Below are 17,626 nucleotides of genomic sequence, written 5' to 3' on the forward strand. Positions count from 1 at the left end.
CCACAAAGCAGTACCTACAAAAAGTACTAAGAAGTGTGTATCTGTCTAGGCTTGTTGCTGTTTTTGAAGAAATGGAGAAGAGAGTATATGTAAATAATTGGAATGAATATACAACAAATCTTAACTGAATTTTGAAGACCTTTTATTTTCTTATTTCAGTATTTTCCAAATTCTCAAATATGTATTACATGTTAAAAGTGAGAACAATGCTATTAAACAACAAAGATATTTAGTTAAAATAAATGTCATAGCTAGTGTTTCCAAGATAAAGCGTTCACATTAACATTGGTATGAGATAATCTACTCTTCTGGAAACATCACATATCAAGAAACTATTCATGCAAGAAATAAATGTAAAAAAGTCATTCTATGAAAGGCATCCTACCTGAAAAGTATATGCTAAAATTTTAGAAACAAGGGCCAACAGGTGGCATAGTGGTTAAGGTGCTGGACTCCCACATGGCTAACCACAGTTCGAGCTCCAGACCCAGCAGCTTGAAACTCGCCAGGTACTTGCCAGGTACCTATGCGTGCATGACCAAAATCCTAAGAGAAGAATGGAAGAGATGGGACCGAGGCATAGCCATCCCCCCAGGGGGTGATTTCTCACTTTCACTATCTCTGTCTCTCTCTGTGGCTCTGGCAAGCACATGTATCCTATAACCAAAAAAATCTCTCTACCAAAAAGAATTTTTTTTTTTTTTTTTCAGAAACAACTTGCTCAAATACATGAGAAGCATATGGCTGGGACCAGCAGAGGGCATAATAGCTACATCATTGGACTCCCACACGGCTGACCACAGTTTGAGTCCCAGACCAGAGGCTTGAAACTCACACCAGGTGCATGTGTGTGCGTGCCCAAGATCCTGACAGAGGAGACTGGAGAAAGAATTGCAATGTGGTCATCTCTCATGGGAGGTTATTGCTTGCTATCTATCTCTTCAGAAAATGTGCGTATCCTATAGCAAAAAAAAAATAAAAATAAAAAATAAAAAGGCATATGGCTGGCCCTGATCCCTAAAGAGAGTCAGATCCCACATGGCTGAGCACGGTTTAAATCCTGGCCCCAGGTGCTTGAAAAACATCCCTGGCATGTGTGTGTATGCCCAAAATCAAAACAGGATAGAGTAAATGAAAGACAAGGGATTGTGGTGTGAAAACACCTAACTGGAGGGTGACTTCTCCCTCTTTCTGTCTCTCCTTCAAGTGCATACACCCTACAGAAGGTAAAAAATTAATAAGCATATTATCCAAGAAACTTTTCAAAGTTTTAAAAATCATATAAAGAAAGCACAAGAGAAATCCTGAATTATAAGATAAATACCTGTTTGTAAATAATATTTTCTCATGCAAAGATTAAGGTTTTATTTATATACTAGCAGTATTAGCAATGCCACAAGGAATAAAAGTTCAGAATAAAGATCTTCCCAATGACACTCTTGTTATTTATAATGAAATATATCTGAATGCCTCAGGGACCAGCAGGTGGCGTGGTGGTTAAGGGCGCTGGACTCCCACATGGCCGACCATGGTTCAAATCCTTGAACTAACAGCTTGCTTTCTCACTTTTCCTTTATCTCACTCTCTCTCACTCTGCCCCTCTCTGGCCTAAAATTCAAATAAATAAATAAAATTTTTTAAAAAAATAGATATTCTGTAACATCCACACATTTAAAAAATAAATAAGTATCTCTGAATGCCTCAAATGATAAAAATTGTGCTCCTAAATTATAAAACGGAGAGTTGCCAGTATTGATAAGCACATTAAAACATACAAAAAGGGACCAGAAGATGGCAGAATGGTTACATCACTAGACTCCCACATAGTTGACCACAGTTTAAGTCCCAGACCCAGTGGCTTAAAACTTACACTGGGTGCATGTGCATGTGTGCCCAAAATCCTGAGAGGAGAATGGAGGAAAAGGGATTATGGTGTGGCCATACATCACCCAGGGGGTGATTTCTTGCTTTCCGTCTGTCTGTCTCTTTGGTGAGCACACACACCCTACAGTAAAAATCTCTACTAAAAGTGTGTGTGTGTGTGTGTGTGTGTGTGTATATATATATATATATATATATACAAAAAAAATTATCAAAATGTGCTTTAAATAAAACTGTTACACTGGTCTGTAGAAATAAAATCTTAAGGGGCTGGTAGGTGGCATGGTGGTTACGAGTGCGGAACTCCCATATGGCTGACTATGACTCAAGTCCCGAACCTGGAGATTTGCTTTCTCACTTTTCCTCTCTCCAACTCTTTCACTATGTCCCTCTCTGGTCAAATTAAAATAAATAAATAAAATAAAATAATTTAAAGAAAAGAAAGAAAGTAAATCTCAAAGAGAGTCACACAAAAGTATCTTTCAAAAGTTGTATACAGGGGCCAGCAGGTAGCATGCTGATTAAGGCACTGGACTCCCACATGGCCAACCGCGGTATGAGTCCCGGACCTGGTGGTTTGCCTTCTCACTTTCCCACTCTCTGGTCAAATTAAAAAAATAACTGGACCAGCAGAAGGTGTAATGGTTACATTGCTATACTCCCACACAGCTGACCATGGTTGGCATCCTGAACCCAGTAGCTTCAAATTTATGCCAGCACATGTGCATGCTACCCAAAATCCCAAGAGGAGAATAGAGGAGAAGGAATTGTGGTGTGGCCATCCTCCCAAGGGTTGATTTCTCACTTTCTATCTCTCTGTGTCTCTGGCAAGTACATACACCCTAGAGCAAAAAATCTTTCTATAAAATATAGTGATTTTTTTTTTAAGTTTTGTATAATACAGTCATACAGATACAACAAGAATAGGTGCTTTCTTGGCATTTTCACTGTTCCCTGATTGCTTGCTTTCTCTAAAATTCTTTAGCAGAAACCTATCACATCATTTTTCCCTATAAAAATCTGACATCAAGATACTTCTGGCTGGATTGCCCAACTCTTTCTGTCATAAACTATCTAGATCCACTCTGGCAGGGTCCTGCAGAAGAACATCCAGGGTAACAATTCAAATGTATCCTAACTTTTGTATGGGAGCCCCAATCCTATGTCACTGTTATCTAAGACAGCCACTATCCTTACTGGTCTTCCCTTCCACCACAATTGGAGGGGTTTTACAGTGAAGTAAGAGCATCCCAGTGACAGTTGGTAATAGTCATGCTGCTAATCCTGCTTGAGAAGGCCACTTCTTATCTTTAACTGACAAACCTCTTCAGATCCAGGGACTCTGCAAAAAAATAAAAAACAAGTAAATTAATGACATTACAGCACATTATATACCTAAGTGACTAGAATGGCTGTCCCTGGTTCCTAAGCTATCTGTGCCAACTGCTTGTGCCAATCAAGAGAGATCCAAATACTAAGAACTAAAGTTGTCTCCCTACCACAGAACAAGAAACTTCAGGAAGCCAGACAACTAGTAAATGTGACTTAAAAGACCTCAGATTAATTTAAAGCATAATTATTTCTTTAAGGGAGAAAAGAAAATGCTGGACAGTTTCTACAAAAGGATCAGATACAATACAAAGATAGCTAGAATGTAAACCACGTGTCTGCTAAATTCCTTTATAAATAATTGAAAGACAAACATCTACCCTTTTTTTAAAAATATATAATGTTTAAGCAATAGGAAAGTTGACACTAAAAACTATATGGCTTTTCAGGTCAAGGACTTCGATTTGAAACCCAGCTCTATTATCCATTCTCTGAGTCTTAGTTAGATAGCCTAAGGATAACTACACAATTTATCATCCAAACCAGATTACATTTGGTGATACAAAGAAGAGTATTCAAGTAAGACTGCATAAAGTAAGCCTGTTCCAGGCCAAGAGAAATATAAACTCACTTAGCTAACTAAATGCTATCAATGTCACAGGATACTAAGAGGAACGAATAAATGTAGGGCCACCAGATGGCATAGCAGTCACATCATTCTACTCCAACATGGCTGACCACAGTTCAAGTCCCAGACCCACTGGATTGAAAATCATGCAAGGCACACATGCATGCATGCCCAAGATCCCAGGAGGAGAATGGAGAAGGGATTCCAGTATGGCCATTTCCCCTGGATGATTTCTGACATTCGCTCTCACTGTCTCTCTCTCCGGTGAGCACACGTACCTTAAGGCAAAAACCTCTTTAAAAAAAATTTCAAAAAGAGTAACAAATAAATGCTTAGTATAGTGCCCGGCATAAACTCTGTATTTATAATGGATTACCTTTCATTAAGAAATGATGGATCAGAGACCACCAGATGGCATAATAGTTATGTCACTAGACTCCCACATAGACAACCTGGTTTGAGTTCTGGATCCAGCGGCTTAAAACTCACACCTGATGGGGACCACCAGATGGCATAATAGTTATATCACTGGACTCCCACATAGTCCATCGCAGTTCAAGTCCCGGACCTGGAGGCTTAAACTCACACTGGGCGCGTGTGCTTGCGTGCTCAAGATCCCAAGAGGAGAATGAAGGAGAAGGGATTGCGGCGTGGCCATCCCCCCTGGGGGGTGATTTCGCGCTTTCTGTCTCTCTGTCTCTCTCTGTCTGGCAAGCGCACATGCCCTATAGCAAAAACCTCTCAAAAAAAAAATAAATAAAAAAATAAAACTCACGCCTGGTGTGTGTGTGTGTGTGTGTGTGTGTGTGTGTATGCCCCAAATCCCGACAGGAGAATGAAGAAGGGATTGCAGAGTGGCTACCATCCTGGGGGGGAATTTCTCACTTTCTGTCTCTCCAGTGAGCACATACACCCTATAGCAAAAATCTCTCTAAAAATAAAAAGTGATGCATCATAATAAGGTTTTCTGTTTTGTTTTTGAAGAGATTTTTGTTACAGGGTGCATGCACTCACCAGAGAGGCAAAGACAGCGAGAAATCACCCCTCAGGGGGATGGCCACTCCTTCATTTTCCTCAGGTTTGGGTACCCAGCGTAAGTTTCAAGTCTTCAGGTCTGGAATGTGAACCATGTTCGGCCATGTGGGAGTCCAGTGCATCATATATTTCTCCTTCAAACAATGTTCTTTATCAATGTCCTAAAGCATGGCACGTAAAAATATATTCTAAAAAAATAATTCATGAAAATCACTTTCTCACAACCTGTACTGTATGAAATATGCTCTCTAGAAATATGATTCACACTATTTAATACTATATCCAAAATGTCAGTGGTTGAAGCCAAGAATTTACCATAATTTTTCCCACTGTTTACCCACTGTTAAAGCTCTGACAAATAACATTTCTTACACTTATGAACAAGTGGATGCTATTACCCAAAAAGAGAATTTCATACCATCACAATTATGGAAAACGCTTGCACCAAGGTCTCTTTCAATTTCCTCTGCTGCAGCTTTCCATCTCTCCTAGCAGCAGGTTCTCCAGTTCTTCAAAGTTCATTCCTTGATGTTGAGCTCCAATGATCCAGAAACCATACAGCTGTGTTAAATGACGACTGCCAACATGAAATGCCAGGACTCTACCATATGCTTCCCCACCTCTGTAGTGGAGTTTGTAAGGATCAGAAATATCCGCCCAACACTCACAAACACACACATATTCTTTCCAGATATTTTATGCACTGGCTACTACATGCCAAGCACAATAGCAGCACCCTTATACTCATTTACTGTCCTGTCACACCTTTTTGAACAGAAAGTCATGCATGGGTATGTAAGTTTTGGGGTGAAATATAATTAGACTTCTCTAAAATTAAAAAAGAAAAAGAAAACACAAAACTTGACTTTCTCACACAAGATACAAGTTCTGACAGAGACTTTTATGGTTAGAATGGAAATTAGTATGTCTGTGCATGTTTATTTTAGTATAAAACAACCTGATCACCAAGGCATTAAAAACTGACATCATGCTTAGCATCAAACTCACAGAAATCTGCATTTCCATGAATACCCATTTTGTAACCAGAAATACTCTCAAAATTCCTGTTAATACAACGGCTATTCATGTTTCATGGCAAACAGAGACTAAAATAAGTGCTGCTTTTAGCATTTCTGCTGACAATTTATATTTCCAAAAGCAAACACACCTGAGACCTTGCCCATCCAGCACCATTTATTAATGCCTTTGAAATGGTTACAAGTACTAGAAATAATAAAAAGAGAACTTGTTTTTAATTTGGGGAGAATTCAATAGATATAAAAAAGGGAGATTTCCCGGGAACCAGCAGTTAGCATAATGGCTATGTTGCTGGACTCCCAAGTAGTCGACCGCGGTTCGTGTCCTGGACCCAGTGGCTTAAAACTCACGCCGGGCGCGTGTGCGTGCGTGCCCAAGATCCCGAGAGGAGAATGGAGGAGAAGGGATTGCGGCGTGACCATCCCCCCTGGGGGGTGATTTCTCGCTTTCTGTCTCTATGTCTCTCTCTGTCTGTCTGGCGAGCACACGCGCCCTACAGTGAAAATCTCTCCAAAAAAAAAAAAAGGGAGATTTCCCCATGTGTTTAATTTAGCCATTTGAATTGGGATTATTTTGTCAAGTCTAAGAACAAACCAGTGGATGATATCTGCTAAGAACAACTTATTGACATCTTCAAAGGATTACAAATTGATAGCTTTGCTCTATATGAGCATTTGTATTTCTAATTAAGTCAGTTCTCCAGAGCAAAATTCAGCTTCCAAGTGAATGCACATAACGAATAATCACTAATGAAAACCAGAGATCTATGAGACAATCTTAGTGTAGAAGCTAAGTGAAAGCAGTGTGCACCTATCAAGCCCACCAGAGAAATAGCTATCATTATAGACACTTGTTTAAATCACATGGACCAGTCTTCTTGGGAAAAAATATTAAGAGGTGTAAACATTTTCCTCCCTCCTGAGCAGAAGCAATTACTACCACAGTGGGGTGGGAGGATAGCACATTGAGTGGTATTTTTCCATTATACCTGACAAGCTATGAGACTGCTCTAAAACATTGTCTATGGGGCATGGAAAGATCAGACTTAGCTTTCTAGAGAGTTCTATGCCATCACAAATGTTAACTTTGTCTTTAAATACATACCCCAAATTTATGAAATATTTGGACAGTGAGGTTAGAGTTAAAAAAGATTACCCTACTTTATCTCTGCAGCAAACTGACAGACTGTATTATACTTACTGCCTCTTTAATTTCACAGGAGAAAACATGTATCTGAAATTCTTCTGAACCATGAGAACTCTCTGTAAATGCAAAGCAATTGCTCTCTGTGGTCCCATCATGTCCACGTGCACAGAATAACACCTTATAGATTGGAAAAGATGCTATCTCCACATTGCTGGATTGGTCTATGATTCTGCAGAACAGTAATGAAAAATTAGATAAAATAATAACTATCAAGGATCAAAAACAAATGGTTTTGCTCTGCCAATATATTATATATAAACATAATTATTCTAAAATTTTAAATTAACCAATACTAATACAATATACAAATTATCTTTCATATTCCTGCAAATTTTATACACATACACACACACACACACATAGAAATTCTTCATCTTCTTTTGACAATTTCCTCATTCTTGTGTCTCCCAAGCACCAACTTGCTTACTCCAAAGCTAAGTATACACTGCCTGGTAAAAATCTACATTACCAGGACCAGCAAGTGGCACCTTTAGCTTGTCATGTAAGGTCTAAAAACCTAGAGTGAGCCGAAGTGCTGGATTCCTATGTGGCTGACCACATTTCAAATCCTGGACCTGACAGCTTGAAAATTGTGCCCAAAATCCCAAGAGGAGAATTGAGAAGAGACTGCAGCAAGCTACTCCCACCCCCATCCCTGGGAGGCTGAGTGATTTCTCACTTTCCCTCTCTCTGTCTCTCTCCAGCAAGTGTACATGCCCTTATGAAAAAAAAAAAAAAAAAAAAAACACTTCTATTACCCACCCCTAAAATCCTGTCTCTTGTACAGAATAGCACAGACCATCTCTAGGAAGTTCATTTCTATTCAGAGTAGCACCTGTAAGTTAATCTAAGCCCTAACTCATGGTTCCAAAGATAAGTTCAACAATAGAATAGAATACCAGACCAGAAAAGAGTTTGTGGGATTTAAAAACAAATAATTTTCTGACTTTCCTTATATAAATCCTAAACCATATATTGATCTAAATATTGAAGACCCCTTCAAGATCTAAAACTGAGAAACTGAGAGGTGGTGGGTAAAGGAGAACCACCAATAATACAGCAGCAAATCAAAAATATAAATAAAATGTCTTTTCAAGGTGTTTGGAAAATTAAAACTATAAACAGAATTAAAAGACATTTTGACAACTTTAAGAGATACCATAGGGCTAGCAGGTAGCATGGTGGTTAAGGGCTCTGGACTCCCACATGGCTGACTGCAGTTCAAGTCCTGGACCTGGCAGCTTGCTTTCTCACTCTCCCTTTCTCCCTCTTTCACTCTGTCTCTCTCTGGTCAAATTAAAATAAGTAAGTAAATAAATAAAGATAAATAAAATAATTCTTTAAAAAAAGAGATACCATAAAAACAATATATTTTGTAAAAAACTCCAAGCATTTTGGAAACCAGCAGTTAGCGTAATGGCTATGTCGCTGGACTCCCACGTAGTCGACCGCGGTTTGCGCCCCGGACCCGGTGGCTTAATACTCACGCCAGGCGTGTGTGCGTGTGTGCCCAAGATCCCGAGAGGAGAATGAAGGAAAAGGGATTCCGGCGTGACCATCCCCCCTGGGGGGTGATTTCTTGCTATCTGTCTCTATGTCTCTCTCTGTCTGGCGAGCAAACGCGCCCTATAGCAAAAACCTCTTAAAAAAAAAAAAGTTTAAAAAACTCCAAGCATTTTTACCAAAACTTTGTAAATTTATATTGTAAATTTGTATTCTGGTATCCAGAACTTAGGTAAAGCTTTCCTAAATTCTAAACATTAGAAAATAAGGCAAGTCAGAAAGGGTTTTAGAAAGGATTACATCAACTTTCAGGGAATATTTCAGGTTCAGGACACATTTGACCTAATTTCCTAGACCTGGTTTGCTTATAGGTTCATTGAGCAAATATTCACTAAAATTTTCCTGAGGACCAGATTTGTACTCCTCTAGGCACTGAAGTGACAGCAGGGAAAAACAACCTGCTCCGAGGGAGCTTACAGTCTAAGTGAGGGAGATAGAAAATTACCAAGTAAATATAAAAATAGTATCAACTCGAAGAACTGTCCTAAAAAGAAAAAGTCAGTCTAAGGGGAAAGAGAGGGATAGTTACAAGATGTGGTCAAGAAAAGCTTCTTTTGATAAAAATATTTAAAGTGAAACTAGAAATTAATCCAGTAGAAAACTAGAGAAAAATTATTTAGGCCAAAAATATTAAAAGGCTCTGAGGTAGAAATTATGACTGATAAGCATCTAAGAAAAAATAAAGAGGCTAGTATGAATATAATACAGTGAATGAAAAGAAGGAGGAGGAAGGTAAAAGGACAAAGGAGGGGGAACTATTGCTACTAACAATGCAAGAAAACAAACATACTCATATTCTTGCATATAATTCTGGAGCAGCGAAGAAGGAAGAGAAATCAAACAAAAAAATCCTCATGTCTGGGATTAGTACCCTAAAAATGAACCCAATGAGATTTTTCATTCCCCTCCACCATGTAAGGACATCTGCTGCCTTGTAAGGAAAGGTACATGAAAACTAAGGAGCAGGCCCTCTCCAGACACCAAATATGCCAAAGACTTGATCTAGCAAGTCCCAGATTCGAGAACTATAAGAAATAAATTCCTGGTTTTTGGTTTCCTATTTTTTTAAAAAAAGAGAAATTTTTGCTATAGGGCACATGTGCTTGCCAGAGACAGAAAGCGAGAAATCACCCCCCATGGGGGATGGGCGCACTCTGCAATCCCTTCTCCTCCATTCTCCTCTTAGGATTTAGGACACACACACACACACACACACACACACACACACACACACACACACACACATGCGCCTGGCTTCAGTTTTAAGCCACTGGGTCCAGGACTTAAACCATGGTTGATTACATGGGAGTCCAGCGACTTAACCATTACGCCATCTGCTGGTCTCAAATTCCTGTAAGACAGAAGAGAAGGAGAGAGCAGGGCACAGTGGCTAGAAATCAAGGATTTCAAATATAACAAGGATGACTAGAGGCCTCTGAAGGGTTCGGTGTATTGGAATGACATTATCTGACACACATTTAAAAAAATGTAAATTTCAAATGGCACTATATATTATTCCTAGTTAGGTATAACAGAAAAAGCCATTTTTCTTCTTTTCTGTCTGATACAAATAGCTTAAAACCTAAGGCTCACTCTAGGTTTTTACATGGCACAAGCTAAAGGCAGGTTTTTATGATTCTTCAAAATGGAAAAATCCAAATTACAAGTATTTTTACCATTTATTTCCATTTATAATATTCTAAGCATAACTTTGCAAATGCTACTTATAAACAGAGAACAGAATCTAAGCCTAAACATAATGCTTACTGTGCATGTCCACAAAGTATAAGTGAATTCACAGTAAGTATTATGCCTGATTTATGACAGAACATCCTCACCACCCACAAGACTTACTACATGTCTAAGGAAAATAAATGTAACTTACCTCACAGAACCTTCTGCAACATTTGGCACATACAGAGTAACAGGGAAGGGGTACTGACTGGAAGACTTCATGGTTGCCATTGCCCTTAATGCCTCCACTTCATTACGTGGGGAAGAAACCTTCATACATCCTAAATAGATCAGCTTGTTAAATAAGACACTATCTTCTTCAGGTTGTCCACTTGGAGAAGATGATCTGGGTTTAGAAATTTCTAAAAAAAGAAAGAAAGAAATTTAAAGAAAAAAAAAAGAGAGAAATCTAAAAAAGGACACTTAAAAGTCAATGCAAAACTCCATAGTATAGTTTTGCCAAATGTCCAAACAGAAATAAAATAGTTCCAACAAAATGTAGGTCTATTTTCATTTCTTATATTATTGATCCTAAATCTTTATTCAAAGTTCCAGAATTGAACGTACTATACTTCAAATCTCTCAAAATATGATCGATCTTACTTAGCTTTAATTTCTTCGGAGGAAAGGATTCATGGTTGCCATTGCCCTTAATGCCTCCACTTCATTACGTGGGGAAGAAACCTTCATACATCCTAAATAGATCAGCTTGTTAAATAAGACACTATCTTCTTCAGGTTGTCCACTTGGAGAAGATGATCTGGGTTTAGAAATTTCTAAAAAAAGAAAGAAAGAAATTTAAAGAAAAAAAAAAGAGAGAAATCTAAAAAAGGACACTTAAAAGTCAATGCAAAACTCCATAGTATAGTTTTGCCAAATGTCCAAACAGAAATAAAATAGTTCCAACAAAATGTAGGTCTATTTTCATTTCTTATATTATTGATCCTAAATCTTTATTCAAAGTTCCAGAATTGAACGTACTATACTTCAAATCTCTCAAAATATGATCGATCTTACTTAGCTTTAATTTCTTCGGAGGAAAGGAAAAAAAAAAAACAGTCTTCACTTAATATTTAAAAAGATGAAAAAGATGAAGTTCAAGTGATACATAATAATAATGAGGAAAAACTACCCAAAATACAGTGTGAATTAGCCTAAAAATAATGAGAACTAAATAAATGTAAAATTAGTTAAGTTAATCTTGATAAGCAAAACAAGCCAGACTAGGAAAGACGGTCTTTGTATTTTCCCACTCAATATATACTGATTGTCTGCACTACATATGTCTGTGCTATATTGCAGAAATTGAAAGTTGGGAGGTATAGAAGCTAGGAGGACAACAGTAGATAACAGAGAAAGTAAGGATAGGCGAATCATGCAGGGTGAGTGGGGAGGGGGGGAGAACAGGAAAAGAAAAAAAAAGTACATTTAATTAACAAAAAAATGAAAAGCTGAGGACCAGCAGGTGGCTTGGTTGTTAAGGCACTGTACACACCCACATGGCCAACTACAGTTTGAGTCCTGAACCTGGTGGCTGGCTTGCTCGCGTTCTCTCTCGCTCTTGCTTGCTCTCTCTCTCTCTCTCTCTCTCTCTCTCTCTTTCTCTCTGTGTCTCTTTCTGGTCAAATTAAAAGAAATAAATGAATACATAAAATTAAATAAATTAATTCTCAGAAAAGCTATTTGTTGATAATTTATACAGTAACGTCTTTATCTTGACTGATATGCATGATATTTGTGCTGGAAAAAGCAGTGTAGTACACTGTAAAGATAAATCTGATTAAATTTAAATCAAAATAAAATAAAAAGTTTCTATTGGCTGTAAAGATCCTTCATAGCTCCACATTTATTAAGCAGCCTAACTAACTGCCTAAGCAAAAGTAAATGCTTTTAAAAGGTTACATCTTGTATCAATAACAAAAATCAAGCTCCTTATTTTGCTCCTTCCTCGTTTCTGTGAACTATGTAACTACCAATGAAGTATTTATCATGAAAATAATTATTTTTGATGAAAGATTCTATGTTTGCTTCATCCAATCCTACCTCCCATCCATAAGAATTTCTGGGGGTTTTTTTGTTTGTTTGGTTGGTTGGTTTTTTTTAAGTCACCTTAATATAAGAATAGCATGCAGCAAAGGCCCAACTGTAGTTTGAGAGAATATAACCGCATGGATCAGACTCACTTTCTTATGTACCCACCTAAAACCCACATTCCACTTATCTCTATCTCTTATCCTCTACTTTCCCCATGCGTGCTGCACGACATTAAGGATGTCCATCTTACTCAAATAAAGTCCTTGCAGCATGTTCAAATTCTCATTACTAGGATTCCTCTCATAAGGATTTTAATAAATAATTCACAAAAGTCATTTAGAACCTCTCCTCACTCCAACTCCTACATATTACAGCAAAATAGACATTCTCATCACCACTTTTTTGTTGTTGAGAAACTAAAGCCATTCAAAATAAACTATTTCATGTTCCAGAGTCACTAAAATATGGTTTTTTTCCCCTTTGAATCAGTTCAATGCACTATTATTTTGAAGGGGATAGATACAAAACTAAAAATGTATTTTAAAATTGAAAACACATTCAAATTATTTGTTTTGTATTATGTTATTCTAGGAATATATGATAATATGCATTTTTTTTAATTCAGCAAGCACTTATACAGCAATAATTATTTGCAAAGTCCTATACTAAAACTGCCACTGGAAATGTCAGTGGTACAACCACTTTGGAAAATAGTGAGGCAGTCCCTTAAAAAGTTAAATCTGTATGTTTTATATGACTCAGCCATTTCACTCCTCGGTTCTCATAAAGCATATGTCTATAAGACTTCTTTACAAATATCCACAGCAGCTTTACTTTTAAGAGCCAAAAGCTAGAAACAACCCAAACAGACATGATAAATCCATACAATAGAATACTAGTCAATAACTTTTTTTAAAAAATAAACTTTTGATACACATCAACATAAATGAATCTCAAAGTAATTATGCAGACTAAAAAGTCAGACCAAAGTATTGTCTATCTATAATTTGAAAACTGAATTTTCAACATTATTGAAAATAAAGACTACATTAAACTAAATTTTTATAGCTTTATTGTAAGAACATATGTGTTTTCTGAAAGAAAGGTTAATTTGGAATGCTTTTAATACGACAAGTTATTCTGTTTTTTTTTTAGTTTACTAAAGGTCACATGCACTCGCTGGAGACAGATGGAGAGAGAAAGTGAGAAAAACTCGGGGGGTGGGGGGGGAGTAGCATAAAATCCCTTCTCATCTCAAGATTTTGGGGACACACATATGTGCCCATGTTTTCAAGTCGCCAGGTGTGGGGCTCAAACCACACAGTCAGCCATGTGGGAACCAGCCTTCTTAACCTCAGTGCCATCTACTGGCCCTAACAAGCTATTCTTGTTGTATGTCACATGTTTAGTCTATTGGGTCACAGAGACTTGACTAATTATATTATCTGCCTCATAACAGTCACATGAGCAAGTCCTTTAACCCCTCTGAGTGTCAGCTACTTTATCAGAAGTACAACAGGATCTAAATGTTTTTTGAAAGACACTGCTCAATATAAATACAAGGGTTCCACCATGGTGCTTCAGTGGGCCTTCATCCAGTCACAAACTCATTTCAGAAAGATGTTTTGTAATTACTGGGCATAGACCTAAGATTTTATGTGATTATATTTCAGGGTTTAAAGTTTCAAATACATACTTATGATGATGATGAACATTTTATTAAGTACTTACTTTGTGTCAATCATCTGACAAAACACTTTGTATGGATACTCAAAATATCAAATGAATTAAACACTAAATAAATGAAAATGCTTAAACCTCGCAGTACTTTCAGCAACTAACTACGGCACACAAATGTCATCTCAAGCATGACCTAGATCTTATCCCCTTCACAACTAAATGTATCATTAAATATAATCTTCATGTACGCAATACTGATCAGTAACTATCCTCAATTAAATGAGCAAATAGCAAAAAAAAATTTTTTTTTTGAGAGGTTTTCGCTATAGGGCGTGTGCGCTCGCCAGACAGACAGAGAGACATAAAGCAAGAAATCACGCCGCAATCCCTTCTCCTCCATTCTCCTCTCGGGATCTTGGGCACGCATGCACACGCACCTGGTGTGCGTTTTAAGCCACCGGGTCCGGGACGTGAACTGCAGTCGACTACGTGGGAGTCCAGTGACATAGCCATTATGCTAACTGCTGGTTCCCAGCAAAAATATTTTTAATAAGACAAGGCTTTTAGACCTGGTAAAATCACACACTACTATTAAGGGATTCAATGCCACTTAAATAAATACACATTAGTCCTATTCAGGTCACACTTCTTTAATTTTTCTCATACATTTCCCAGTAAAAAAGTTTTAAAGAGCTACAAAGAGCATGAAAGAAAAGACTCATCTTCATATATAAGCAAAATGTTAGCAAAAAACAGTAAAACAGCAAGATTTCCTGTTAGTTGAATTTAAGTAGCTAGGATATAAGATCATCAAATGAAAAATATCAAGTTATCAAACTTGCAACAAAGGCTCTATCTCAAGTTTGTAACTGGCAAACGGTATATTTAATGTTCAGTTTAAACCACTGCTGTCTAGAGAGTTACATACAGTTATTGCCATTGACGTTATCTGTCATTTTAAACCAACCATAACAATTCTACTAGCAAAAATTGTTTATACTATAACTATGAAACAGCAATAAAAATTTCCTTTTATTAAAAATAAAAACTAGGGCTGACCTCATGGCCTAGTGGTCACGGGAGCCAAATCCCATATAGCCAATTACTCAGTTCGAATCCCCAGGCCCAATGGTCTGAAAAACACCCCAGGCACATGTGCATATGTACCCAAAGTGTTTACAGGGTGCAGAAATAAGGGAGAAGAGATTGCAGCATGACCACACCCCACTGGGGATGGAAGGAAGATTTTTCCCCCTCCTCTCTCTTTGGCAAGCACATGCACCTCCTGACATTTTCTTTTCATTAATGAAAACTAAAAATACATAACCAGAAAAAAGTACAATAAATTACCATAAACAAAGGAAATACTTTCACTTTTTTTTTTCAAGTTTGCCAGATAGTGTGTGTGCTTGTGGGAAAGAGAGAGAGAGAGAGGTGGGGAGATAAGAAAACACTCTTCCACAGAAAAGATGGCCACGCTGTAAGGCCTTCTCCTCCATTTCCTCAGGATTTTGGGCAGGCACACACAAATGCCTGGCATGTTCTTCAAGCCACTGGTTCTAGGATTTGAACTACAGTCAGCCATGTGGGATCCAGTCACCTTAGCCCCCACATCACACTCTGGCCCAAGAAAGAAAATTCTTCTTTCCCCCTTACATACCCAGTTAAAGATACACTTCTTAAAGTTCATTTAGTGCAGGCCAACCACACAGTACAGTGTGTTAAGCAGTATGTGGAGGCAGCTGGATCCCACATGACCAGCTTTTCTCTGTGATGCCCAAGGATTTACTTATTTGTTCAGTAAGTATTTATTGAGGACCTACCATAAGCCAGAGGGTAAAAATAACGACCCAGATAGTACCTGTTCTCAAAAGACATTGAACAATGAAATCCAACTTTACAGGCAGAGATCCAAGCAGAAACATAAGAACCAAAGTGGGGACTTTCACCCGGAGCTGACCTTATAACACAAAGCTAATAGAACTGCCTAATTTTCATCTTAAAATTTTTACTATCACTGTATGACATTTCTCCTATGGTTTCAAAGAGTGCGATACAGTACCTGTGGTAGATGGATCCAAAAGTAACTGAAGAGATGGTTTATTTGATTGGCTGACTGGATCATCTCCAAATGAATGGTCTGAAATCTCAGTGGAACTTTGACAATCAACAAGACTGCTTTGTCCTTTTTCAGAGTCCCTCAAAATCTCTTCCATGGCTTTTTCTAATTGTTCATCACCATTAGAAACTATCTATAAACAGAGCAAGACAATTCTGTTTCAATCCCATTAAACTTATTTTTATTAAAATCTTTCATTTCTAGAAGAAATTAAAACAATCTAAATATTTAAATATAAATATAGTGAACATTAAAAATTCATATATTTGGGACCAGCAGTTGACGTAATGGCTATGTCACTGGACTCCCATGTAGTCGACCACAGTTCCAAATCCCAGACCTGGTAGCTTAAACTCACGCCAGGTACATGTGTGTGCGTGCCCAAGATCCCGAGAGGAGAATGGAGGAGAAAGGATTGCAGCTTGGTCAACCCCCTGGGGGGCGACGTCTCACTTTCGGTCTCTCTTTCTGGCGAGTACACATACCCTATAGCAAAAACCTCTCCAAAAAAAAAAATTGTATGTACTTAAACCTAATTTCACATAGATACAATACATTCAAATCCTGAATAATAAAACCAACTAAATTAGAGTAGGATAATTAGTTTCACAAAAGGAGTTTTCATAAAATACTTAAAGCACTGGGATTTATTTTTATTTTATTTTTGGGGAACACATCTTTAAAACCCGATAACTTTAAATTTACATGTTTTAAAGGAAATAAACAGATTTTTAAATAGTCTATTAAGATATCATTTTAAAGGTCATATTTATTATCAAAGCATAAATATATTTCTGGTTTATTTACAATAGTTTAGGTTGACTCATCTCTTTCTTCAAATCAGGTAAGAAGGGCCAGCAGGTGCCATAGTGGTTAAGATATGGAACTCTCACATGGCTGATTATGGTCCAGTCCTGGACTGGGCAGCTTGAAATTGTCCCAGAGGCATGTGAGTGCCCAAAATACCAGGAGGAAAAAAGAGGAGAAGGAATTGTTGCATGGCCATCCCCCTAAGAGGTGATTTCTCACTTTTCCTCTCACTGTCTCTGTCTCCAGGGAGCACATGCACCCTATGGCAAAAATCTTAAAAACAAACAAACAAAAACAGGTAAGATCCAAAACCTAAGTAAATAACTTAAGTCTTACACATAACAATGCTAAAAATACAGGTATCTAAAAATAAGGCCATTGATCATTTGAATAAAATTTTAAAACTAAATATTCTCAGCATAATATTAAAGGAGCATTTAATTCTCTCTCCTTTTTTTTTTTATAGCATGTGCTTGTTTGAGAATTAATACGGTGAAGCCACATTTCATTATAAGAGATTGGCTAAATGCTTGAGCAAAATTCCATCTGTCCTACAAAGGCAGCTATTA

The 17,626-nt window shown here is 37.6% G+C and overlaps 1 protein-coding gene across 3 annotated transcripts in view; it reads right to left on the reverse strand.

Annotated features, from left to right (window-relative positions):
* The window catches only part of RABGAP1L (RAB GTPase activating protein 1 like), a 762,391-nt gene that overhangs the window by 732,964 nt on the left and 11,801 nt on the right, over positions 1 to 17,626 (reverse strand). For 2 of the 3 annotated variants that reach the window (XM_027773764.1, XM_027773765.1), the window contains exons 1-2: positions 10,566 to 10,772; positions 7,112 to 7,286 (exon numbers count right to left, since the gene is read on the reverse strand). In XM_027773764.1, the coding sequence (XP_027629565.1) occupies positions 7,112 to 7,286; positions 10,566 to 10,690 (300 nt within the window). In that variant the 5' untranslated portion in view covers positions 10,691 to 10,772. Of the gene's footprint in view, positions 1 to 7,111; positions 7,287 to 10,565; positions 10,777 to 16,190; positions 16,381 to 17,626 lie in introns of those variants that run through there. The other variant, XM_006153335.3, reaches the window with a different exon arrangement.

Source organism: Tupaia chinensis, unplaced genomic scaffold, assembly GCF_000334495.1.
Source record: "Tupaia chinensis unplaced genomic scaffold, TupChi_1.0 Scaffold000369_1, whole genome shotgun sequence".
Taxonomy (NCBI): domain Eukaryota; kingdom Metazoa; phylum Chordata; class Mammalia; order Scandentia; family Tupaiidae; genus Tupaia; species Tupaia belangeri.